This window comes from Spea bombifrons, chromosome 9 (genome assembly GCF_027358695.1).
Source record: "Spea bombifrons isolate aSpeBom1 chromosome 9, aSpeBom1.2.pri, whole genome shotgun sequence".
Classification (NCBI taxonomy): domain Eukaryota; kingdom Metazoa; phylum Chordata; class Amphibia; order Anura; family Pelobatidae; genus Spea; species Spea bombifrons.
This window is the reverse complement of record NC_071095.1, coordinates 11564992-11592668: the sequence shown is the minus strand read 5'-3', so window position 1 is coordinate 11592668 and position 27677 is coordinate 11564992. Positions and strand designations below refer to the sequence as shown.

General features: G+C 47.4%; 2 protein-coding genes across 5 annotated transcripts in view; both read right to left on the bottom strand.

The window, feature by feature from the left end:
• The window catches only part of CCDC88C (coiled-coil domain containing 88C), a 35808-nt gene extending 25780 nt beyond the window's left edge, over window positions 1-10028 (bottom strand). For 2 of the 4 annotated variants that reach the window (XM_053475015.1, XM_053475017.1), the window contains exons 1-3: window positions 9666-10022; window positions 5522-5622; window positions 3298-3406 (exon numbers count right to left, since the gene is read on the bottom strand). In XM_053475015.1, coding sequence (XP_053330990.1) covers window positions 3298-3406; window positions 5522-5622; window positions 9666-9725 — 270 coding nt within the window. In that variant the 5' untranslated portion in view covers window positions 9726-10022. Of the gene's footprint in view, window positions 1-3297; window positions 3407-5521; window positions 5623-9665 lie in introns of all 4 variants that reach the window. The other 2 variants (XM_053475013.1, XM_053475014.1) reach the window with 2 other exon arrangements.
• Window positions 10029-13829: 3801 nt separating this feature from the next.
• Window positions 13830-26795, bottom strand: PPP4R3A (protein phosphatase 4 regulatory subunit 3A). Its single transcript, XM_053475021.1, has 15 exons — window positions 25892-26795; window positions 21912-21967; window positions 21658-21756; window positions 20748-21365; window positions 19389-19466; window positions 19050-19166; window positions 18587-18703; window positions 18304-18435; window positions 17894-17996; window positions 17498-17656; window positions 16979-17148; window positions 16652-16794; window positions 15350-15540; window positions 14871-15097; window positions 13830-14632 (listed from the first exon to the last, which is right to left on the bottom strand). The coding sequence occupies exons 1-15, from the start codon at window positions 26031-26033 to the stop codon at window positions 14516-14518; spliced, it is 2469 nt and encodes an 822-aa protein (XP_053330996.1). The 5' UTR covers window positions 26034-26795; the 3' UTR covers window positions 13830-14515.
• Window positions 26796-27677: the final 882 nt, after the last annotated feature.

Sequence of the window (27677 nt, the reverse complement as noted above, 5' to 3'; positions counted from 1 at the left end):
ATGATCGATGACACTCAAATTAAAAGTGACACATCGGGCATTGCGGGGGTTAAAAGCTTCAATTAACCTCTTAAGTCCTGTGCAACTGTAATTGCGGTATTTTCCATAAATCCCCCCAAAATCCCTACCTTTGCCACATATTTTTTTGGGGGGGGCATTAAATATAAATAAAGCTCCAAAGGGCCGCACACAAAGCTGAGATCATAGAAATAAATCCCGCCGTGGAATTAAAACCCGTTTATTTACAAATTAATATCTAAAAACAGTAACAACTACGCTATTATGCTACTTTTTTATAATTTTCTTTAGTTTTTACGAGTTTTCCAGGAGATCGGTTAAAATCTAGACGTAAATTTATCACCGGGCGGAGCGGGTATTCGGATTGGTTCCAGCTCTGTAAGGGTTAAAGGCTCTAGCAACTGTTCCTTAAGACTGAAAACAAACTTTGGGACACAAACAGAAGGAGACTCGGCAGCCGCCGCATGCGCCGAGCGGCTCCTGTGTACCGCGGCCTCTGGTTTCTATAGGTACCGGGTGCCAATAAACTGCCCCCCCCAAATCTGCCCCAACGGAATGACTGACTTTAATCCGGGGTAATTATTCAGGGAAACGACAGGGCAGCGGATTCACTGTCTAAGGATACGGATCGTTTGCAGGGCCGGACGCCGAGCTGTAATTAGAGGATCCCTGAGTGACAGGGGAGAGTGACAGACGCTCGTTAACCTCGGAACGCAAAGGGTTAAATCAATAAAGGCCATACAGAAGCACAGAATCTGCCTGCAGATCGGCCCCATCCGGCCCCGGCTTGTCTGCCTTAATCAGTCGTTGGTCTTGTTTTAGATTCAGGAGCCGTATGTCTATCCCGTGAACTGTATTACCCTCTACCACTTCTGCTGGGAGGCTGCTCCACTTATCTACCCCCCCCCCCAAAGCTTTATATGATAAGGTGAGGACCAACATCCAAACTCTCCTTGGGATTTCACGAATATTCGTGTCACTTAAATATGTCGCATGATGTCACAAAAATAAATTAATTCCAAAAAAAGTCCAAATATCCCCCCCAAAAAACCTACAAATTATAAAAAATCTGGATTCTCTAGACCCCCGAGCCGAGCCGGTGTCGGCCCCACCGCATGGAGCTCGCATTTATACGCATGCGCAGCATTCGCTCAGTCCCGGGAGATCGGTATTAATAATAAATGCTGCCCACCTGCGGCTTATATATTTAATATTAACCCCTTGCGGCCCTTCTCTCATTTACATAAAAGACACAGAATGAGTGGGGTGTTAACCCCCCGCTAGCCGGTTTCCCCATTACATTTATTTATAAAGCGCCAGCAGAGGCCGTAGCGCCGTTACAATCGGGGACGATGAAAATAATGAATAATGACATCATTAATACATAATAAGACTGCTACAGAAGCAGAGGCGGAGCCTGCGCTTGTGAGCTTACAATCTATTTAACAGAAGCCTTTGCTTATATCATATTATGCTGCCGTAGGGGCCCGGCTCAGAGTGATGTCATACCTCGAGGCATGGAATGCATGACCTCACATCTGACTATTTATAAGCCGCACCATAAGATGTCAGTTATTTAACGCGGGACATCTGTGGCTCCTTTTAGCCGACCAGCGTTCACCATCTAAAAAAAAAAAAAGTCCATGCAAAGGAGGGACCTCTGAGGTTTCTAAAGCCGATGTCACTCCGTATCGCCGCATCACTCCAGGAGTTTTGACCCAGTAAACCAGGTCGGCTTCACGTAGATTCTGTGAGTCAGACCTGGCTGAGGATGATAGGAGTTTAATCTACAAACAGATGGAATCAATGATCCTGGACTTTTCTGGGTCCCCCCCGGGGCGGGTTCTGGATTCCCCCCCCCCAGGGACGCGTTCTGGATCCCCCCCCGAGGGACGGGTTCTGGATCCCCCCCCCAGATGTGACTCTTGTAGTTTAGAAGGAAACGGGTTGGAATCCGACACTTTCCAAAACCTTTGGCTCTAATTCCTGGCAGAAGTTTGGCAAAGGACAGGACCTGATTATCACGCGGGGCAATAAATCCCCTCCCTTAGCGAGTTACACAAGCCGTGGGGATTCCTGCAGCAAGGCCGACGGATACCGCTGCCCAGACGGAGCTCATTCCTAATCCTTTATACAAACTTCCTCCTGAGTCCTGCACCAGTCGCAACTATTTACACATAAACGGCCAGCCAGGAGGAGGAGGTCTGGTACTACATAAAATGAGATGTATTATAAGAATATATACCGTATATATATATATAGTGCCTGAGCCCACGCAGCTCATACATCAGGCCGTGATTAGATAGTCAGCTCATTGATCCAGGACAGCCGGGCCGACTAACACTGTCCAAAAATTATCTGTTCTGGGAACCCCCAGACAACAATCCACAAAAATAATGTAATTCTCCCCGGCAGGGAAGGAGTTAATATGGTGATCGACGGATCTCAGGCCGATCTCCCGGGAATCCTCACAACACTTTGTTTACTACAGAGAGGATCCCAGGGGGTTAAAAGCCCAGAGGACATGCGCTGGGGACGCATCCTCACAGCCTTTACTTTACTAGAAATGATGTGTTAGCTACAACCTAGCCCACTGAGCTTACAATCTAGCAGCTTCAATAAATCCCTTTACAGAACGTCAAGATAAACCAGTGTGACATACAGCGTTATGAAAGGGTTAACTATAATATATACACATTTAACAATAACAATATACACACACAACGTAACAATACATATACAATGTAACAATATACACACACATCGCTCTATACACAATGTAACAATAATCACACACACTACGCATCGCTCTATACACAATGTAACAATAATCACACACATCGCTCTATACACAATGTAACAATAATCACACAACGCCTCGCTCTATAGAATATGAATCAGTGTATACAATGTATCAGAGCTGCGTCCCATTATGTATTAATAATATAGCGCCATCATATTCCGCAGCGCTGTACAACGGGGGAAGTGATTTATGACATTAGAATCCGATTGTCCCGAACACACAACGAGCTGCCTGCGCGACGCAGGAAACGGTAACCACGGAAACTTCCTGTTATTGCTTTCTTAAAAAATAAAGCCATTAACAATATGGAAACGCTTCACCGAGTCGGAAAACAGAACGCGGAGCGGCACCGGAGGACCCCAAAACTATAACCTCATTCACAACAGGGAGAGGGACTGCGGAGGGGGTCCCGTGACAGACTGCGCACGCTGGCCGGGGGGAGGGGGCTGGAGAGCATGCGCAGGACGGTGCCTCACCTGGTAGTAGGCCTTCACGTGTCTCACCAGGATGGTCAGGTTCTGAACACGCAGGATGACATCATTATTCACGTGTTTGTTAACGCGCTGGTTGGACGGTCGGGGGTCTCTGCGGGAAACAAAGCCAGTTTAAAAAAACTACTAAAGACCCCCCAGAGCTATAAAAGAACCAAAAACTGCGCTCTTACAATTCTGGTGTGAAGTGGAGCAGTCGCCATGGCAACCGATGGAATGTTTCTGGGGATTGCTCCACTTTCACTATTTTGCTCCAAGATTCTTTCGGGGGGCATTATTATTCCATATTAATACACGAAGTAACTACGATGCCCCCCGGATTAAAGTGACGCAGTCGCTACGTTTTACTTTTTCGCCGTATTTTAAAGCTGCTGCGAATTACCCCGCGTCCCGCCGGACTCCCAACCCCCCCCGCAACCCCCTCCCAGAAATAATTCCTTTCATTATATACATTTTTTTTTTTACTCATTTCTCATTTTTGCAGGGAATGCTTGTCATGTGACACAAAGGCAGACACTGATAGGATGTCGCCATAGAAACCAAAAACACACAAACAACAGGAAACAAATAACGTCTCCAAATAACGAATACGGTGATCTCAGAGGACTCACGACGTACAAAGTGAGATTTCTGCCTCTCGCATTATTTATTTGGCGCCATCATATTCCGCGGCGATGTACAACGGGATTTTTTTTCTCGGTCTAGGTTTTTGCCCCTTTGCTCCGTGGAATTCACTAATCCCCCTAACTAGCTGCTTGTGGCTCGCAGATTATCGAGGGCCGGGGCATTTCACGCTCAGCTGTTCAGGAATCTCTGTAAGGAGACCCCCGAGAGACGTTACAACAGCTCAGTCAACAATGGGATTTACGGCCGGTGCCTCCCCCCAAACACGCAGCTGCTCGCTAAACCCCTAAAGGTCATCGGAAGCCCCCCCAAAAAAGGTGAATTAAAGCCAAGGAGGTCACTCCTTCAGAGGGAGGAGCGAAGGTCAAACCCAGACATGGGATAGCAGTCCAGCCGAGACGGCATCGTCCAAAAATACTCAGCTGGAAGGAGGATATATCTAGAGGCTACTCCACCCCCCCCCCCCGTCTACTGCCCCCCCATCTGAAATTAGAGAGCCAATCATTCCCCTCCTCGCTACAGCGAGCCGCGATTCGCCAATTCATGCGGAAACCTTAACAGGTCTCTGAAACACTAACTGGGAGCGACCAGTTCATCCAGTAACAGGTTAATGCAGCAGATCGGCCCCATCTGGCCCCCGTCTAGTCGCCCGTTTTTCCTTTAATCAGTCGTTGGTCTCGTCTTAGATGTCTATCCCATGCATGTTTAATACCCTCACTGTATTACCCTCTACCACTTCTGCTGGGAGGCTGTTCCCCTTATCTACCACCATCTCAGTAAAGAAACATCGTTCCTAGTCCAGTTGGCAAACCTTTCCCAGAAACAACCTGTTAACCAAGTAAAGTTTCGCTTTGTTGATAGTTGTTGCCGGAAAGACTTAATTGTCACGGGCCACAAAGTTCATTTTCATGAGTTACCCTTCCCCCGCTTTATTGTGGCTGCGGTCCTGCCCCGGGGCTTCACCCCCCCCCCCCAGTCTGTGGGCAATTGTTTTAGTTCCAAGGACCTTAAAGGGACAGTCTACTGCCCGGCCCGACGGGCCTCAGAGCGGACACAATGTACCATGATTTTATTCCGCACCTAAAATGCCACCGGCGACCGGGTATCCACGCCCTGTATCCACAACGTGATCAACCCCAATCAGCCTAATACCCCTGCTTGTTTTTAAAGATAATTCACTCATAACATACCCCGGGGGGGGGTAATTATCTCCATGGCGATGCCGCAGGAACTGCATTATTCCCACGAGGGACGCGCCAGCTGCGAATCGCACAATTAAGAAGATCACAGGCTGCTTAACCACAGGTGACTCAGAATCATCGCTATAGCACCGTCATATTCTGTAACAATGTACAAAACGACAGATTGCATACTGTCAGAAGAGCCCCTGGGTGCGAGCGAATACCCCGGGGGGCGGCGCACGGCGCGTTCCTCACGCGGAGAGGATGTGGTTAACAGATAAAAATATACCTTTACCACGTGGTGTACGGGCCGAGTCATATTGTACTGCGCTGCAGCGTGTGATGGCGCTACAGAAACATGCGAGTTTACACGCTAATAACACGCGACACGGCTCGGTACTCACATCTGCAGCATGATTTTATTCAGGAACACCCCGTCCACCAGCTCCATGTACGTGTCCAGCTTCGTGTCATTCTCCCCGCCGCAGGGGCCGAACGTCTTCACCTGCGGAAACAGAGACCCCGTCAGAGCGGCGAGCGAAGGGTCCTCCCAATAATCACCATTCTATACACCGCGTACAGCGCCGCGGCCTCTGCCGGCACTATATATACCAATAACAATCATTCTATACACCACGTACAGCACCGCGGCCTCTGCCGGCGCTATATACACCAATAATCACCATTCTATACACCGCGTACAGCACCGTGGCCTCTGCCGGCGCTATATATACCAATAATAACCATTCTATACACCGAGTACAGCACCGCGGCCTCTGCCGGCGCTATATACACCAATAATAACCATTCTATACACCGCGTACAGCACCGTGGCCTCTGCCGGCGCTATATATACCAATAATCACCATTCTATACACCGAGTACAGCACCGCGGCCTCTGCCGGCGCTATATATACCAATAATCACCATTCTATACACCGCGTACAGCACCGTGGCCTCTGCCGGCGCTATATATACCAATAATCACCATTCTATACACCGAGTACAGCACCGCGGCCTCTGCCGGCGCTATATATACCAATAATAACCATTCTATACACCGCGTACAGCACCGCGGCCTCTGCCGGCGCTATATATACCAATAATAACCATTCTATACACCGAGTACAGCACCGCGGCCTCTGCCGGCGCTATATACACCAATAATAACCATTCTATACACCGCGTACAGCACCGCGGCCTCTGCCGGCGCTATATATACCAATAATCACCATTCTATACACCGCGTACAGCACCGCGGCCTCTGCCGGCGCTTTATATACCAATAATCACCATTCTATACACTGCGTACAGCACCGCGGCCTCTGCCGGCGCTTTATATACCAATAATCACCATTCTATACACCGCGTACAGCACCGCGGCCTCTGCCGGCGCTACATATACCAATAATAACCATTCTATACACCGCGTACAGCACCGCGGCCTCTGCCGGCGCTATATACACCAACAATAACCATTCTATACACCGCGTACAGCACCGCGGCCTCTGCCGGCGCTATATATACCAATCACAATCATTCTATACACCGCGTACAGCACCGCGGCCTCTGCCGGCGCTATATATACACCAACAATAACCATTCTATACACCGCGTACAGCACCGCGGCCTCTGCCGGCGCTATATATACCAATAATCATTCTATACACTGCGTACAGCACCGCGGCCTCTGCCGGCGCTATATACACCAATAATAACCATTCTATACACCGCGTACAGCACCGCGGCCTCTGCCGGCGCTATATATACCAACAATAACCATTCTATACACCGCGTACAGCACCGCGGCCTCTGCCGGCGCTATATATACCAATAATCACCATTCTATACACTGCGTACAGCACCGCGGCCTCTGCCGGCGCTATATATACCAATAATCACCATTCTATACACCGAGTACAGCACCGCGGCCTCTGCCGGCACTATATATACCAATAATAACCATTCTATACACCGCGTACAGCACCGCGGCCTCTGCCGGCGCTATATATACCAACAATAACCATTCTATACACCGCGTACAGCACCGCGGCCTCTGCCGGCGCTATATATACCAATAATCACCATTCTATACACCGAGTACAGCACCGCGGCATCTGCCAGCACTATATATACCAATAATAACCATTCTATACACCGCGTACAGCACCGCGGCCTCTGCCAGCACTATATATACCAATAATCACCATTCTATACACTGCGTACAGCACCGCGGCCTCTGCCGGCGCTACACATACCAATAATAACCATTCTATACACCGCGTACAGCACCGCGGCCTCTGCCGGCGCTATATACACCAACAATAACCATTCTATACACCGCGTACAGCACCGCGGCCTCTGCCGGCGCTATATATACCAATCACAATCATTCTATACACCGCGTACAGCACCGCGGCCTCTGCCGGCGCTATATATACACCAACAATAACCATTCTATACACCGCGTACAGCACCGCGGCCTCTGCCGGCGCTATATATACCAATAATCATTCTATACACTGCGTACAGCACCGCGGCCTCTGCCGGCGCTATATACACCAATAATAACCATTCTATACACCGCGTACAGCACCGCGGCCTCTGCCGGCGCTATATATACCAACAATAACCATTCTATACACCGCGTACAGCACCGCGGCCTCTGCCGGCGCTATATATACCAATAATCACCATTCTATACACTGCGTACAGCACCGCGGCCTCTGCCGGCGCTATATATACCAATAATCATTCTATACACCGAGTACAGCACCGCGGCCTCTGCCGGCGCTATATATACCAATAATCACCATTCTATACACCGAGTACAGCACCGCGGCCTCTGCCGGCACTATATATACCAATAATAACCATTCTATACACCGCGTACATCACCGCGGCCTCTGCCGGCGCTATATATACCAACAATAACCATTCTATACACCGCGTACAGCACCGCGGCCTCTGCCGGCGCTATATATACCAATAATCACCATTCTATACACCGAGTACAGCACCGCGGCCTCTGCCGGCGCTATATATACCAATAATAATCATTCTATACACCGCGGCCCTTCAGACGTTTAGGGCCACGTCGGTATTCTGTCACCGTCTCCCTCCATGTGTCCAGCAGCGCTTTTCATCCCATCCGAAGAAGAGACCTCCGAGCTCTCAAACTTTTATGTAACTTTATGTTTTGTTTTCTTTTTTGGCTCGGTTTTGAGACCCGACCCGTGGCCCCCCTGGGTTTATACTGGGGGCCAGGACTGAAGACGAGGAGTAACGACGGGGCAAAAAAATGTTAAAAAAGAGACTGTGAAGATTTGAGTAAAATGTATATAATATGACTGCCCCCCCCGTAAACGCACTTCGGACGGGTTGATTTAACTCTTGTGATGCCAGCTCACATTATTAAGGCCCAAAAAAAAGCGTCAGCATTAAAGAAACCTCATAAAGCCGGCGTACAAACGATCAACGATCGCTTCCTTCCTGGGGGGGGTTTATGAAACCTCAGAAAAGCTCGACTCCTGATTATGGGATATATGGGACACGGGGGGGTATATGGGACACAGGGGGGGAGTATATGGGACACGGGGGGGAAGTATATGGGACACGGGGGGGAATATATGGGACACGGGGGGGAATATATGGGACACGGGGGGGAATATATGGGACACAGGGGGGAATATATGGGACACGGGGGGGAAGTATATGGGACACGGGGGGGAAGTATATGGGACACGGGGGGGAAGTATATGGGACACGGGGGGGGATATATGGGACACGGGGGGAAGTATATGGGACACGGGGGGGGGAGTATATGGGACACGGGGGGAAGTATATGGGACACGGGGGGGGAAGTATATGGGACACGGATATATGGGACACGGGGGGAGGGAATATATGGGACACGGGGGGAGGGAATATATGGGACACGGGGGGGGAATATATGGGACACGGGGGGATATATGGGACACGGGGGGGGATATATGGGACACGGGGGGGGGATATATGGGACACGGGGGGGGGAATATATGGGACACGGGGGGGGGAATATATGGGACACGGGGGGGGGAATATATGGGACACGGGGGGGGAATATATGGGACACGGGGGGGGTAGAGCCTTTAGTTCTAAGAGCAGAAGCAACAAAAAGTTTTATTCAAGTAAAAAAACAAAAAACTAAAAGCAGGATTTGAAGTCATTAATTACCCCAAGCGGGGGGCGGGGGGGCAAAAAGAGTCTCCTTCATTTAAATAACAAACAGTGGGCGCAGCAGGTGGTCTGGCGGGAGATGGGGGGGGGGAGTCTCTGAGGGGCAGGTTACTGGGGGGGGGTCTATGAGGGCGGGTTACTGGGGGGGGGTTATGAGGGGCAGGTTACTGGAGGGGGTCTTGCAGTTTTAACCCTTTGAGTTCTGTAAGGGGTGTAAAGAAAGCGCAGGTTTGGCTTCCGGGAAGGGGTAGACGCACCAGCCTCTACTACCCCGAGTACCGCGTACCGAGTACCGGGACCCCAAACCCCTCCCCCTCACTCGGGACTCACCCAGGTCACCAGGGGGCTGTCTAGGAACAGGTCCAGGAGCTGGGACGCGGTGATATCCATTGTGTCCCGGGGGCTGCTGGCTGAGAGTGCTCAGAGTGCCATAGTGTGCGCTGCGCTGTGCGAGGCTCTCGGTTCGCTACGAGCTGAACAATGAGGCAGATCTCTGCGGGGGGGGGGGGGGCAGGGGCAAACCTTCACCCCTCCTCCTCTCACCCAGACTCCCCTCTAACTCCTCAGGGAAGTGAAGCACATGGGAAGAGATGCATGGATCAGCCTCCTGGGGTGGGTGGTAATGCACAGGGTTTGCTGCAGGCCTCAGCTCAGGGGCCCCCGCGCTCACTACAGGTAGCTGAAAATGAGCCAGCGGCCCCTGGGGACACAACGGGTACAGCTGGCAGCCAATGGGAGGGTCGGAGAGGCGGGGAGGGTACGGCATGCACCAATCAGAGGCAGGGACTGGCTGGGCTGGGCTGTGCCGGGGGGTACTGTCCGCTGCACCTGTCCCCAGCAAGTCCACGTGCCCGAGAGGGGTGACCCAGGGCGACCCCACCAGCCCATTATTATTATTATTATTATTATTATTTATTACTATTATATTTATTATTATTAGATTTATTATTAGATGTATTTATTAACTATTATATTTATTATTATATTTATTAGACATACGGCTCCTGAATCTAAGACGAGACCAACGACTGATTAAGGAGAAGAAGGCAGATTAGGCGGGGGGCCGGCTGGGGCCGATCCGGCTGTAACTTGAAATTAGGAAGAGATCGTACATTTTCTCTGAAGCAGTAATTATCGCCGCTGCGTGGGAGAGAACGGCGGGGATTATACGTCCGCTCAGAACGGCATCCGAGTATAACCGAGTTACCCGGCCTGGAAACGGGGGGCAGAGGGGCACGATTGGGGGGGTAAGGGGGCATCTACCACCAAAACATAATGTCTTTCTAGGTCGGGGTATGCGATGCTGCACCAGTGATGCCTTATTACCCCCCTGTTATAAACCCACCGAGTTGCACCGTGTTAAGGAAGTCTCTGGCACACACAGGGTTAAGGAGGGATGGAGGGAATTCCTCGTGACGGGACCGGCAGCCGTCGCATTGTTTGCCCTCGTGCTCCGGGGCTATTGTTTGCGGCCGATCTGTGGGGTCGGGGGGGTAATTCCAGCTGCAGCCCATTCAGCCATCGCCATCCCAGAAGCCTTTGCCCCCGGCCCGCACGGCATGTGGGAATTCCTCGCGGGGGTCACCGGAACGGCTGCCGTTGTTACCGAAACTTTGTGCGATTCCAAAAATATCAACGCTTGGAAATCAGGTCCCGAATTCTCATTAAACGGCCCATAAAACCGGGCGGCCAGCAACTGAGACGTCTGCACTGCGTACAAACAAATAACAACAATAAAAATAATAACGCTAATAACAGCAAAAACAACAATAACAATAATATTAATCGTAAAGGGCAGGCAGGACGCTTCCAATAAGATACATCCGGGGGGGGGGCCTCATCGCAGGATAAGGATATCGCGTTAAAGCCTCCAGCGAGTGAAACTTTATACCCCGCGTGGAGTTCACTCCGGCGCTTCAACGATAACCGCAGCGGAAGGAGGACGAGACGGTCTGCTTAACACATTTAATAGAGCAGGAGAGAACCCCCAGCAGATCGGCCCCATCCGGCCCCCGTCTAGTCGCCCGTTTCTCCCGCTGTAACGACTCAAACCTTAATCAGTCGTTGGCCTCGTCTTAGATTCAGGAGCCGTATGTCTATCCCATGCATGTTTAATACCCTCACTGTATTACCCGCTACCACCTCTGCTGGGAGGCTGTTGCACTTATCGACTACCACCTCAGTGCACTCCAGAACATATTCAAGGCTAAATTGAAGAAACACTTAACAGATAAATCGGCTGATTTTAAGATAAAGATATCCTTTCGGTTGACGTTGATTTTAATGTTTCTGCTGTGGGACTCAATGTAACAATCAGCCATTGTTTGAACTCCATTGAGAAAGCTCTGGCGCCATCTAGCGGCCACATTAAGGATTCACAGAGCATGTGGAGCTGCTATAGTTTTAAAGGTTTTAACTTATAAGAGCTGAAAAGCGTCACCCTCATCGCTGGTATTTTGCTCAATAGAGAATTTAACATCTGCCAGAGACAAAAACCCGCTGCCGGATCGGCTCCCATCCGGCCCCCGTCTAGTCACCCGTTCCTCCTGCTGTAAAGACTCAATCCTTAATCAGTCGTTGGTCTCGTCTTAGATTCAGGAGCCGTATGCCTATCCCATGCATGCTTAATACCCTCACTGTATTACCCTCTACCACCACTGCCAGGTGGCTGTTCCATTTATCAACCACCCTCTACAGTTAGAGACAGCCAACTTTAATCTAGAAACCACCGCCCAATAATCTGCCTACAAACTCACAACACATCTCCCAAGATAGGGAATCACCTCCTGGAGGTCAGGGGCAGGTGACTTTAATCCAAATTTGAAACTTTAAAATGTATATTTGTTGCGGCTTAAACCCGTATTCTGCCGGCATGTCCATAAAGTATGGATTGTAACATTTTTTTTCTGGTTTGCGTGCCCAGAATCCTCTGCATTGACCCGGAACGCCGTGAGACGCAGAATAAAATACTTCAAAGCGATTGGACGCTTCAAAACTAAATTTGGAGGGTTTCTCGTTTTAAGTTAAAATGACATCAGACAGAGCAGCGCAACGCGGGAAAAAAAAAACAGACAACAAACCAGACGCCGCGAAGAGGTTTCTATCTCTTCTCTAGAAGTTTGCATAAGAAATAAAAGTCGCCGAGTGTTTTTTTTTCCGTTGGCCGGTTGAGTGAATAATTCACGTCTCCCAAGCCTTCTCCTAGCAACCCCTACAAACAGCTCCCTGAAGACAATGCGGAGGGGGAGGCCAGACGCCTTTCTTATTTACAGTCCATGCGCGGGGAAGCGCGGCCGACGGGCAGGAGAGTACCGGCCTCCTCGACGCACGGAAGAGGCTGTGAGTTCACGGCTGGTTCATCAGCCCCCCAAACCGCTTAACGCAGCCATTCACCACTTTTATTTCCCCATACAGAGCCTCTCCGGAGCGGATCGTACGCGGAATCGCGGGATAGACATCTGACGAACGCGGCAGGAAAGTACTCGATCCGGACCGGCCGCAGCTCCCCGACGACTAACGCTTTACGTACAGCCCCATTTATTTATAAATTTGTGCTTTTTCTTCAAAGGAACCTTAAATACTTCTGTTTTTTGTGCAAATGCGTAGAATCGTTTTTATTTAATAGTAACAAAACACATAAAACACTCGTCAGCTGCACAGCGGCAAAAAATAATGAGAAACCCTTCACATTCTAGATTGCCCGTCTAGACTCAGGACTTCGCCGGTTTGTTTTTTTTTTTTTCTTCTTAACGTAACTAAATTTGGAGAGTTTTGTGGTTTACAAACCTCGTATTTGGGACCCAGGCAGGTCGCGGTCGTTATACGCGTCGGCCTAATTAAAAGCAAAAGAAAATCTTACATCGATCAACGGACCGTTAACATTTCTGCAAAGGGATCAATAAATATTTTAGCACCATGTTCGCCCCTCTAATAAGACGTCTTGTTTCTAGAACACATTTCCCGACTGATTCCGTACCTATTTTGGGATAATTTAAAGATTTATTTTAATACTGAAAGCTGCGGCTCTTAACTCTTCTGCGGTGATTTTAGGATGTTGTACTTCTAAACTTTTTGGGGGAGATAAAGACCAAATGTAACACCTGGGCACATGCCATAACGTATTCCTACAAGGAGGAATTCTAGGCCAGTAAGAAAATATTTTAATAAAAAGCTTAAACCTGACACATCGAGAAAGGCCCATAACAGAAAATGACATTTTTTTTTTTTTTAAATAGTTTTGTAATTTCAGAATTTTACATTTCCTAATAGAACCTTCAACACTAAACAACAAATCCAACTAAAAAAAAGAAGTGAGAATTCCGACACTGGGAGCTAGAAACACAAAGCAGGTAACCATCACAACAGTTATTATATTACATGGAAAAAAATTTAATGGTCCCAAATATATCCAACGACTCAGCATACACTCGGGGCAGACAGAAATAATAATTAAAAAAAATTATTGTAAAAATCATGACACCAAATGACCAGATCTAGAATTCCACTCAATCTTTAATTAAGGGGGGCTGGAGAATTACCCCGACACCTCCAAAAGAAATCTGCAGTTTTAAGGGCGTGAGGGAGACAATTTTTTATTAAAAAAAAAAAAAAAAGAAAAACCCAAAAACATAAAGGGGGCAAAAAACGTTCTAATTGTCCCTCCCCAGCGAGGATTTTAAAACGTGTTGTGGCAATGAGAAAATGTTCAGGATGTGTGAATCCCCAAAGGCAGAAATATTCCACCCAAAGAGAAGTGCTGGCATCCACCGTAGCTGCACAAAAATCCTCTTCTGAATGGCGTTCCGGAACCTCTCCTCTGTTACGCATCATCTGATTGGAGCACCCGACCAGCCAATCCAGAGTTCACTGACAAACTCCTGCCCCGTTGGCTTTTTTTTTGTTTTTTATTATTATTTATTTACGTTTTTTTTTTTTTTTTCCTTCCCTGAGAAAAGGGCAAAGTGTGGTCTAAACCGGGAGAGTACAAAGGCTTCGGTCCTTTCGTTCGATACCTCCCTCTCTCCTCGTGCTCCTTGGAATTGGCACTTGATGAGCAGAAATCTACGCGTTGGTTTGTGTCAAATTTGCTCGCAGAACTGGGGTGAGATCTGTGTGTTTTCGGTGTTTGCCGGAGATCGGACAGCGAGTCTCGACGGGAGTTGTCAGAGCTGTTGCTGGTATTAAGAGCCAAGCCTTGCCTTCTTTGCGATCGGTAGAGTCTCTTCCTTCTCCTCTTCGTCCGTATCGTCATCTTCCTCGTCATCGTCTGGATAATCCACGAGTCCTACGAGACCTCCCTGAGAACAAAGACGGCATGAGTGCCCCGCGCATGCCCAACCCCTGGCAGTCTGCAGCTGAATTACAGACAAGGGGGATTAAAACGTCTTTTACCACCAAGCCCGTTCCCAGTGAATTTTTAGTGTAGGGAGCTGCACATTTCTTCTAGTTTAAATCAACGTATATCTAGATGATAATATACCCCCCCCACCTGGTTCCGAACCCCCCCCCCTAGAGTCGGCTTGTGGGAATAGTTACCTTTGTGGTAATAGCTGTCGTCTGAGATGTGCTTTTGGAAATAGACCCTGGAGATCCGGGAGAACCTGGGGATCCGGGGGACGTGGGAGACCCGGGCAGGGCGCTCGCTGCTGATTGGCTGGTGAGGTTCGTCTTGGCTGCCCCGGAAAACGAAAGCTTAAAGCTTGGATTCTGGCGGCCGGAGAGGTTGGTCTTCAGAATGACCTCTTTCTCTTCAGTCTCTTTTACTGAAAGTCACAAGAAGAGAACGTCGGTGACCTGCGCCTTGCTTTATATCATCGCACCGCGCGGACATCGCACGGATCTCACCCGGCCAACAAAATACCCGCAACGTGAGCCAGCGATCCCAGCTTCTGCTTCCCAACCCAGGCTGTTCCGTTAAACCATACTTATTTCGTATTTAGGAAAATATAATCTAAACCGAAAAAGAAGCGGCTGATGTACGCACTGACTGCCTGGCCCTGCATCTCTAGACTTACATTTCTTTCTTTCCATGAATTTGCTTATAGGATCCATCAGATCATCGTTATTCTTTATTTTGTCTGAGGGAAGCACCACTGGTTCTGTATCTTCTAAATCATCCTCATCCGTGTTAAACCACATCTCTTCTTCGTCTTCCAAAGAACGAGCGTCTCTTCGGTACCTGTGATTCCGGAGGATGGATCTCATGCTGCAGAGGAAGAGATTGATCGTCACGTCAGTAATATTTCCAACTGGCTGGCATTCTACTTGCAGTTCACTCTAAATAATTTTCCAGTAATAACCAGGGATTTTTTTTTTTTTATTTTTCTACAAAAGGAGTAACAGGAGATGAGATAACGCCCGACGGGCTCGGGAGACGAGATAACGCCCGATGGGCTTGGGAGACGAGATAACGCCCGACGGGCTCAGGAGACGAGGGAACGCCCGACGGGCTCAGGAGACGAGATAACGCCCGACGGGCTCGGGAGACGAGATAACGCCCGATGGGCTTGGGAGACGAGATAACGCCCGACGGGCTCAGGAGACGAGGGAACGCCCGACGGGCTCAGGAGACGAGATAACGCCCGACGGGCTCGGGAGACGAGATAACGCCCGCCGGGCTCGGGAGACGAGATAACACCCGACAGGTTCGGGAGACGAGATAACACCCGACGGGCTCAGGAGACGAGATAACGCCCGACGGGCTCGGGAGACGAGATAACGCCCGGCGGGCTCGGGAGACGAGATAACGCCCGCCGGGCTCAGGAGACGAGATAACACCCGACGGGCTCGGGAGACGAGATAACACCCGACGGGCTCGGGAGACGAGATAACACCCAACAGGTTCACGGAACAAGAACCATGAGCGTGGGTAAACTCTTAAAGCCCCTGCAACTACAGGTCCTGGTAAAACATTGAAACCACAGTCTGTGAAACCACCAAGTGCTGATATCATCGTTTCCACCGAATGAGGTCCGCTAAAAGACCAAACTGCTGCCTGGAACGGGATAATTCACTAGTAATAAATCACTAGTAGTAGTAAATCACTAGTAGTAATAAATCACTAGTAGTAATAAATCACTAGTAGTAATAAATCACTAGTAGTAATAAATCAATAGTATCTGACCATTCCCAGCACCGAGGTCTACAGTCTGGGCATAAACAAAACCACTGACAGGCAAGGAGGAAGACAAGAAGGTTATCCCAGGCTTTAAAGAGCTGTCCTAGAACAAGTCATTGCTTAAAGGAGTCGGAATATGACGAGATGCGCTGAGAAGGGCAGGCGGGGAGAACACAGGGACCGACGGAGGTTTATTTACCTGTCAAGTTTAGGATTATCTTGTCTCTCCCTTTGCTGATCGTAGCGTAGTTTAAGTCCTTTGAAAGTCTGCACGTAATCGATGTCCTCCAGAGCTTTCCAGTAATTTTCGATGATGTGGGATGTTAATGATTTTATATCTTCCTGTCAGGAAAAAAAAAAAGGCAAAAGGTACGCGTTACATCCGGGTTTGGTTTACGGAACTTCGACAATTAGAATGAACAGCGCTGCGCATGCCCCAAGCGTCCACGGGATTTAAAGAGAGGGTAGAGGGGGGTTTTAAACGCCCTTTGGAAGCAAATAATCAAATGCAAGAGACCACACTCACCACGCGGACATATTCAAAGATTTCTATGATGGCGGAGTTCAGGAGATTGTATCGGGAGCCGTTGTTGAGAAAGGCCTTGACCACAGGTTCAAACAAGAAACTCTTCACAATGTACCGATTGTAGAATTCGTCCTTCAGGCCCACGATCTTCCTCATAAATCGAAGAGCACCTAGAAGCATTCACAATAAATAAATTAAACCCTCAACAACTGAATTTAAGAGTTTATTTTGCACTTTTATAGAAAGGTCACATGGCATCAGTTAGAAAAGTACAATTTTCCATAGGAAACGGAAGGTTTCACAGTACATTCGCTATTAAAAGGTGTCGGAATTTGTCTTTAGAAATATATTAACCATTTAATAAAACCCCAGACTGGATTTACAAGATTTTATAAGGAAAACCCACAATCCCATGACGGCTCGGGCTGTACAGAGTCCGGTGGAAAGGCTGCGGAAAGCTGGCACTTCATCGTAATCGCCCCAGACGTTTAATATGAATTAGGCAGCTGTTTTACTCACATAAGGCCAGGAAAGAATGCACGGAAGACATGAGAACGAGCACTCTGCGCAAGATGTCCTTGTTGATGATGTAATTTTTTATATGGTAGGTATGATGCTCCACACAGAAGGTCAGCAGTTCCAAGATCAACGCCAGCAGCTGGGCTGTCTGAAAATCATCTGCCACGAAAGACGACGAGTTATTATACAGAGAAGACTCAAAAGGGTTCGAGCTTTGCCCAAAGACAAAGCATCGCTTCCTCTGGGTAACGGAAGTCGAGTCCACACTCACACCTCACGGCATTCCGGTCGCAAACAAACAATTTGCCAAAAAACAAGATAAAATAAACCACCGGCGCCCAGACACGGCGTGAATACCCCAAAAACAGTTAAACTGACAGGAGCCTCCATGCTAACCTTTGCTGGGCTTCTCCTCCGTGGTGTTGGCCAGTAACGGCGCGGTGAGCACGTGCATGCAGTGTTTGTAGAAGAAACCCAGGAACTCCGTCTTCTCCGTTTTCTAATAAAATACGATCGTTTTGGTTAATTAACTCGTTCAAAAGATTGACAGACGTATTCAAAATGACTCGAAAGAACTTTATGGCACAAAGAAAGCCTTATATAATTGCCAAAGAAAAGCATTAGCGATTATGGGTATGAGGAGATACAATGTACGGTGCTGTGTGGTAATTAAGTATATTCCGAAAGGATACAATGTTACACTGCGACATCACAAGGCATGTTTAGAGACCAGCACAGTATAGAGAGAGGCAAAACACATAATCCACGTGGCTTTCAGCGATAGACAGTCTGAAGGGGTCACTCACACTGGTTGTCGCCAGCATGTTCTCCGGGTCAACCAGCGTTCGGAGAAGTCCTGTGAGTTGTACAGCACCACCGAGTTCAGGATCCGTGTCACAAATCATATGTTCTATGATGAGATTTATCAGCAATATATCCTGTGGACGGGACAAACCGGCTCGGTTACATACGAGTATGAGAAAAAGAACACAAAAAGGGAGCAGGCCACCAGCAGACGTTTAATACGATAAAAAGAAGTCAAGTCCGGCGAAAGCGGGGGCAGCGATTACCGGGAGGATCGTAACTTACATCATCGTTCTGCTGAGACTCCTGCATGACAAACTCTCGCACCATGGAGGGATTATATTCAACCAAGTAAGAAAAAATATCCGTGGCTGCACTTCGGACCTGCGTGTCATCCATGCCCTGAAAGCAACAAACAGGGACCGTATAGCATTATTCATCCAGAGCTGCCCACAAAGCGTTTACCCCTCATCCTGTAGGACGCCTATGGCCCATTATATACATTTGGTGGGATGTACAGCGTGCATATTAAGGTAGTCACAAAGTACGACGATACGCATTCTTCATTGGTGACGGTTTATGGGGCTCGGAGGGTCCCTTTAAGCTGCTGTTTTCCCCAGACGAGGATACGATGAATTTGTTACCGAACCACAAGCTGAATAACAGTCCCAATAAAACAATAAAACCCAAATCACCGGATTACTTATTAAATAGCGGGAAAAAAAAACAAACCAGGATTCCAACTCACTAAAATCACTTCCAGCGCTGGCAAAATGCCCATATTGGACAAGGTCTTGAAGAACGTGTCTCTGTTTTGAGGTTGTAACGTCTGGGAGAACGCACAGAACTCCTTCAGAAAATTTACCTGAAAAGGGGACACAGATTAGGCAATTCTACGCATCACAGCAGCCAAAATGACCTGCAAAGGTGGGGAGCACCAGAAACGTACACAATTTATATAATTAATGTAAAACAGACACAGCAGTCTCCCTAGCGTAGCGATCATGTAGCTCTGAGGCCGTTCGGTAAATCCCACCCTTGCACAGTAGCCCCCTCTAGTGGTAAAGCGAATACTTTGGCGTCTTACCAGCTCCTGCCTCTTCTCGTCAACCGTAGCTTCGTCTGTGAGGTGTGCAAATAACTCTGTTAAAAATTTCTCATCTTCCTAGAATAGGAAGAAAGGCAAACGATCAGCATTTTAAACGCCCACAACGCAATCGATCTCACGTTTAGGCCATCGGAACAGATAGAGAAATACTTATTGCAGAGCTTTGATTTGGTCCCAATAACCAGTTACCTGTGGGAAATCCGTTTATATTATTTTATATATATATTATATATTATTTATATTATATGAAGACGTCACTACAGCGGCCCGCGAACGTCAAAGCACCCACCAAAAACATTTCACTTAAATATTGGCAACCACGTCTACTTGTGTCTAATGAACAAATATAAAATACTAATATGCATATAATATATATATATATATACACACACAAAAAATATAACCCAAAACAAGAAAATAAAATGTCACCGCTAACAGTCCAAGGTCGGAATAAAACAAACACAGAAAAGTTGTTTTTTTTTTTGCTTTGGATTTAGTGCGCTCGACACCCAGAAGTACGTCGGCCTCTACGGCTTTTAAACGCTTAAATAATAAATCCACGTTTAAGGGCCACTGAGAACCCGATTCAATCCCTGTATGTACAGCGTATACATTAACGTCCTCACAGGTATTTCTTCCGCTGGAGATAACGAACAGCTCCGCGTTCACAACAAAAGCGATACCTCATACACGATACAATTCCGCAAAGTTTGTAAACCGACCTAAAAAGGTCATTGAAAAAGCCACACACATTTAGCCGTGTACAGAAACCGAAGGCAGGTTGGCCCCCGATCGGCCCATCTAGTTTGCCAGTGTTTCCTTCTTTAAATACTCAAACCTTGATTAGTCTCTTGTCTCGTCTTGGACCCCAAGCGGGTTTAAATCCCCTCCCTCACTTCTGCCGGAAGTCTGCGCTACTTACTTACCATCCACTCAGCAAAGTAAAACATCCTTCCCACCATGAACACCTACGAAGAGTATACATGTTCCATGGCTGCCGTCTGCAACCATGATTACTGTATAAGCCATCATTTAGCGTCAGCGAAATCGAGACATAGAAAGGAAGCCTTGCGTTCGTAAAGTGTTTGTCCTGACGTTGGCATCACTTCATATAACTAATATTTTAATCTATATTGGTTTTATTACCACTATGGATAAAAATAATTAGGTATATAGCCAAGACTTGCACACATTCTTCACCCTGTGACGGTAACTTTTACAGCGGTCACAGAACCCAAAATTAAAAATACATATACGTTTTTGGGAGCCGCAGCGCAGCGTCTTTTGCCCGTTAACAGAGGGCTCTGATGCGACATCGCGCCCCTTTCCTCCACATACCTGTAACATGCCAACTATCTCCACTTTGTTAAAAAATATGAAGGAGTGAAGCGTTGACAACATATTCTCTTCAAACACAGAAGGGGTCGGCAAGACGACATCTTGAATATACTGAACTCTGTAGGTCTGGTGGATTTTTTGTTTGAGTTCCGAGTCGGAGATGGGAATCACCTCTTTGAACTTCGCAGTCTTTGTGAGAAACTCCCTGTGCTTTCTCTGCACGGACAGAGACGGGTCGTACTCCAAGCACCCGATAACGTCCATGATGCAGTCTTCAGAAAACATGACCTCAAACAGCGCAGTTCGGTTTAACAGGAAGATGCCCTTGATGATTTCGTACAAGTGGTGTAACCCTTCGACGTTTTCCAAGTCTTCGCAAACGTGGAAAAGTTCAAGGAGCTTTTTGATGTAGCCCTCGTTCTCCAGGGCCAGCGAAAGCTTCTCCCGGCGGAGCGGAGAGGGTAGAGAAGAAGCCACAACCTCGGCGATCTCTTCAAGACGACTTAATTCACAAGGCGGTAACTCCAAGCCGGGAGAGGACATGTCATCGAAGCGCTCCTCTTCCGACTCATCCACCAGGTCTTGGGTGATGTCCACAGAAGGGTCCTTCCCCTGAACCTTAAGATAAACACGAAAGCATCGGGGTCATCGAAGGGAAACGAAAGCCTGTGTTTATTCATTCAGTTACGGACATCAAGGGGTCCGTCCAGCCTTAAAAAAAGGCCTTTAACCCCTTCATGACAAAGGCCGTACACGCACGGGCTCACAATGCATTGTTTTTAATGGGTTTAAGGACAACCCATTGACCTTTGGGGGTTAAAACTAACAATTACAATGTGGTTTACTTGTCAACCCCCCAAAGAAAAGATCTGCAAGTGAAACATTAAATAAACATCGAGCGTCGCAGTACCTGACATATCTTCTCCCAAATCTCATCACAGCCAGCCTTTTCCTGAAAGCTAAGAGCCAGGTCATAATTTTCAGCTTCCGACCACACAATCAACGTGTCCTGGGAAGAAAACAGAGCGTTTCCCCTCAGATTATCTGCAGTACTTCGCTGCCGGGGGTTATAAAGGCACCCGAGTGACGAGGCGGCTGTATCGGGATTCGGCTTCCACCGCCGGGGGTCAGATACAAGGTAACGGGTATACGGGAAACGCTTACCTGCTGCTTCTGGTAGGCAGTGTTGGGGTTAATCTTGGACTCCAACAGGAGAGAGCCTGAGAATAAAAAATACAGAATAAGATTAAAGGTGCGTTTTATCGCAGACAGGAGGAAATTACCATTCAGTTTATTGGTGGTATATATAAAGCTATCGTTATCTTTCATAAGAAGACCAGGGGCCAGAATTAGCTTGTCCGGGGCCGCTCGCGGGACGGAAATCTCTCAGATGCTGCGGCACTCTCCTGACTGCCGAGCAAGAGCTTCTGCAGCAGCTGCGGCTTTCACGGCCCTTGACAATGTATAAACTATCATCAGAGAAAAGTAAAGGCAACGCTCGACCGTTCCGTGAATAAATCCAGAGATATTGGGAGAAATTGGGAAAAAAGTTCCAAAAATTAAATGTAAAAATAAACTGTAAGAGTTAAATGAATAAAAGTGCCGTTAAATCGGGAATATGTAGAAAAAAAAAAACCAAACGGCTCCCTTGGGTTTGCGACATTTGGAACGTTTGTAAACGCGCATGTGTTTGTTTCTAATGCTAAATTATTTCAACATTACAAAAAAAATAATAAACGTCAATATTTGTACGAGAGACGCTCCAAACAAAGTCGCCCTCGGGAGACTCTCGAGGTTTCATGCTGATCGGCGGATAAATTCACGGCACTGATAAGGCCTGGAGATAGCGGGAAAGCCTGCCTTTATTTACAACATCGAGAGCAAAGTTCACACAATAAATACCGCAACAAACACCAGTAATACAGCCTTCTACCCGGCTTCCACAATTACACCGACGTTCAAAAGTTTGGGGTCACTGAGCTGTTTCCATGGAAACCAAGGGACTCTCTGGCTGTAATATAATTGCAAAAGGGTCTTCTAAACTTAAACTTGGACCAGTGAGTGATGGGAGTGATAAAGGGCCATTGGAGCACAGGAGTGATGGGAGTGATAAAGGGCCATTGGGACACAGGAGTGATGGGAGTGATAAAGGGCCACTGGAACACAGGAGTGATGGGAGTGATAAAGGGCCATTGGAACACAGGAGTGATGGGAGTGATAAAGGGCCACTGGAACACAGGAGTGATGGGAGGGATAAAGGGCCATTGGAACACAGGAGTGATGGGAGTGATAAAGGTCCATTGGAACACAGGAGTGATAAAGGGCCATTGGAACACAGGAGTGATGGGAGTGATAAAGGGCCATTGGAACACAGGAGTGATGGGAGTGATAAAGGGCCATTGGAACACAGGAGTGATGGGAGTGATAAAGGGCCACTGGAACACAGGAGTGATGGGAGTGATAAAGGGCCACTGGAACACAGGAGTGATGGGAGTGATAAAGGGCCATTGGAACACAGGAGTGATGGGAGTGATAAAGGGCCATTGGAACACAGGAGTGATGGGAGTGATAAAGGGCCATTGGAACACAGGAGTGATGGGAGTGATAAAGGGCCATTGGAACCCAGGAGTGATGGGAGTGATAAAGGGCCTCTGTACGCCTATGAAGAGATTCTTCTTCCCAAAGCAATGACCCCAAACTTTTGACCAGTCGTGTGTTTATACGGAGTGTAACGAGGGGGATAAACGACTTTCCGTATGTTAGGTGCGATTTTCCGTGAATAACATTTGAATTTCAGAGCAGGTATTCACGGGTTCCGCGTTTATGACGTTACATCGAATAGTGTTTTTTTGTGCGTAAGTCACATGAAATCAGGCGAGAGATGAATATTTGGGGTAAAAATACTGGGGTTGGGGCTCATTTTAGACGAATTTTGTGAATTAAGTCAGGAAATATGTATATTTCTAGAGATATCGAGAAGGAGCTTCCTGGAGTCATTTATAATATGATATATTAGATAAAATAAGAAAATATATAATATTTTAAATAATGTTACCTTCCCGCTGATATTTCTGTTATCCTGGCCAATGAGAACTGCCCGCCATTAGCAATAATGAAAACAAATGCAAAAACCTAAACATCAAATACCCTAAATAAGATGATTTAAGCGTGAGATATACTCTAAATGCCTGTCGCTGGGCCGTTGTCACGGAGACGGCATATAAACCTCCGAGGCTTGTTTTATAAGCATTAAACGTTTCTAATTTTATTACACCTTAGGCCGTGGCGTCGTTGGTTTATTAGAATCATATCGCTCTTCTTAAAGAAGGAAATAAAAGTGAAATAATTATCAGCGTCGTGACGACCGCTAAATAGAATATTAATTGCTTTTTGCGAGCCCCGTGGTGTCAGCGAGTTCCCGGATAATCGTCTCGTACGACGAGCGCGCGGCAGCCCCGTCACATCACCCAAAAATAACCCACCGTGGGCCCGCGTCACCCGCACGCTGGTACTCCGTACCCAAACGCACCGCCGGCGGCTCCCGGCGTCCAAACAATTACTACCGATCGCCGAAATCATTAAATACCACCCAAAAAACAGAGCATCGCCTGAATTTTACACATCGGCATAAGAACGGCAGCATTTACTGGATGAAGCTGAAGAAGAAATGATAAATCGCCCTAAATGTCATCTTTATTCCAGTTTATTGTGAAGCTATCGCCATGGAAACCGGTCTCCACACATAACACTTCCCACCAGAACCGCTCTTTCTAAAGACCTTTGGGGTTCATTTACTAAACGGCGAGTTGTGGTTATTTTGAAACCCAGAACCTGTGGGCAGATCGGCCCCCATCCGGTCCCCGTCTAGTCCCCCGTTTCTCCTGCTGTAAAGACTCAAACCTTAATCAGCCGTTGGTCTCCTCTTAGATTCAGGAGCCGTATGTCCATCCCATGCATGTTTAATACCCTCACTGTATTACCCTCTACCACTTCTGCTGGGAGGCTGCTCCACTTACCTACTTATCTACCACCCTCTCAATGACTATCATTTACAAAGAGCCAATTGAGGGGTCAATGTGAAAACAATGTATCGCTCCGTATAAGTGATGTGGATACCCGCGGAGACCCAAGCAGCGGAATGGGGGAATTCGTGTGCATCAATGTAACAAACGGGTAACATTATCGATTAGTGCCGGGTTAGTAAATACTTCGCACTCTCTGGACGCGTCCCTCCTGTTTAGGGGTTTCCGTCTCCCTTCTAATATTAATTACACTTCCTAAGTTACTATTAATAACCAATATTCTGCAATTATCGTGCTGTTTATACCCTGCCCTGAGTATATATTAAGAGATCAGTATTACGGTGTGTGGCCCCCAGATAATGTGTTGGGGGTATACGTACACAATTTCAATTGTCATGGAGTGACCCCAGGCGTATGAACCCCATTAATAATAATTACCCTGTAGCCCAAGGCTGGGTAAATCCATTAAATACAATTATTACTGCACTCTATGGCCCCTGGCGTGGGGTATTTACAGGTTATATTAATATCATATTACTCCCAGGCTGGGTATTTACAGCCAGAGAATGATAAATACCCGGATAAGTACCCAGACAGGGGCAACAGCACAAGAAAAGTGTTATATTATCTGTATATGAGTCCAGGGTATGGGGTATAATAATAATATTATATATATATATATATATATATATATATATATATATATATATATATATACACATTGTATACGAGTCCAGGGTATGGGGTATAATAATTATATTACATATATACATTGTATACGAGTCCAGGGTATGGGGTACAATAATTGTATTATATATATACACATTGTATACGAGTCCAGCGTATAGGGTATAATAATATATATATATATATATATAGTATACGAGTCCAGTGTATGGGGGTATAATAATTATATTATATATATATATATATACATTGTATAGGAGTCCAGGGTACGGTAATTATATTATAGAGCTATGGAGGTTATGGAGAGCACAGTAATAATACCCAGATCATATCATTCTCACCCCGGTTATTACTCTGCTGTTGCCCCAGGCTTGGGGTTCGTACCCCGGTTATTACCCGCAGTAATGTTCTCATTAACCCCGTCCCGGTACTCACCGTCGCTCTCGGCCCGCACCAGCAGGGACATGCCCTTCAGCCTCTCCACGTAGCCGGAGGACACATGGCCGGTGCCCCGGTCGTCCCACTGCCGCTCCTCGTTTAAGGTGTAGACCTTGACCCGCCGCCGGGTGTCGGTCATGGTGCCGCCCCGGGATATACTCGGTCCGGTACCGGGTTCCGCTGACACGAGTGACCCAGTACACGGGCCCCTTCTCTGGGCTCTGCTCTCAACCGCAGTGCGAAGGCCCCAGTTCCCGCTCACACTAGTACCGCCGAAGGCCCAACCCCTGGCCTTGCCTCAGACACCTAGTCCTGCGGACAAGACTTAACCTCCGACCTTTCCCCAGAGACCTGGGCCTAATTCCTAGTCTCCTCACACGTTACCACGTAGGGCAGGGCCTAGTCCCCGAACTCTCCTTACACACTATCCCGTACAGCAGGGCCTAGTCCCCGCGTTCCCCTCACACGTTACACCGTACGGCAGGGCCTAGTCCCAGGGATCTCCTCTCACGTTACACCCTACTGTAGGCCCTAGTCCCCAGGCTTTCCTGTCACTAGTAGCCGGTGCAAAAGGGCCTAGTCCCCAGGCTCTCCCGTTCCCCCCCGATATGACAGGCCCCAATCCTCGGGCTCTCCTGACTCGTGCGGCCGGACAGGCTCCGCCTCCAGGCCCCGGACCCCCGGCCTTTCCTGCTGCACACGCCGCGTGTCCCCTGGCTCAATGGGTGTCCCCTCCCGGCTGGCGCCAAGTGCTGGTGCCGGGCCCCGGGGCCCCCTTCGTGTTGGCGGGAAGCCTTGGGTTCAGTGATCCCGACTCTCCGCTGCTACCGCCGTCGCCCGGTGTCTCCGCCCTCCGTGCCCGGGCCCAGTGTGTCAGTCACAGCGCCGCCATCTTGCCTCCTCCTACCCCACACTCCGCCGAGGGAGGGGGGCAGCACTGAGTACCCCAAAACACACAGGAGGGGGGGCAGGGAAAGCCCCACCCCCGGGGCAAACACCCCCATCCTCCAGGGGGTATTGGTATGTATAATAATAATAATTATTACTATTATTATTCCAGAACAAAAATCTAATAATAACTATTATTATTACAATTCAAAAAAATTAATGTCATTATAACCAATAATATTCCTCAGAATTGAATGTCTAAACTATAAATTGGGGGAAATACTGCGTTTCAGTCACATATGAGGCCGACCGACCCATATATTATAAATAATGATATATATATTAAATATCACTGAAGTGTATATAATATTCTATAAATAATAATATATATTAAATGTCACTGAACAAACTATTCAATAAGTAATGATATATATTAAATATCACTGAATGGTATATAATATTATATAAATAATGACTTATATTAAATGTCACTGAATGGTATATAATATTGTATAAATAATGACTTATATTAAATGTCACTGAATGGTATATAATATTGTATAAATAATAATATATATTAAATGTCACTGAACGAACTATTCAATAAATAATTATATATATTAAACATCACTGAATGGTATATAATATTATATAAATAATGACTTATATTAAATGTCACTGAATGATATATAATATATATATTGTATAAGTAATTAAACGTGTTGGTGATCAGAGCCTGTTGCACCTACACTATCCACACTCTATAGGGCCATTGTTCAGATGGGGCAAAAGGGGCAGTTGCTCCAGGCTTAAAAAACTCCACGCAGCGGCTCCTTCTACCCGTTGGCGAAAGGAAGGGAAAGAAAACACGGAGGGAAACTGGAATAACATTGAG

Excerpts from the sequence above, each read along its gene's own strand:
- PPP4R3A (XM_053475021.1), bottom strand. The coding sequence starts at position 26,033 with ATGACCGACACCCGGCGGCGGGTCAAGGTCTACACCTTAAACGAGGAG. Across the intron at positions 18,704-19,049 it reads CAGCGCTGGAAGTGATTTTA|GGCATGGATGACACGCAGGT; the intron begins GTGAGTTGGAAT and ends TGTTGCTTTCAG. Across the intron at positions 14,633-14,870 it reads CGACAGCTATTACCACAAAG|GGAGGTCTCGTAGGACTCGT; the intron begins GTAACTATTCCC and ends CTTTGTTCTCAG.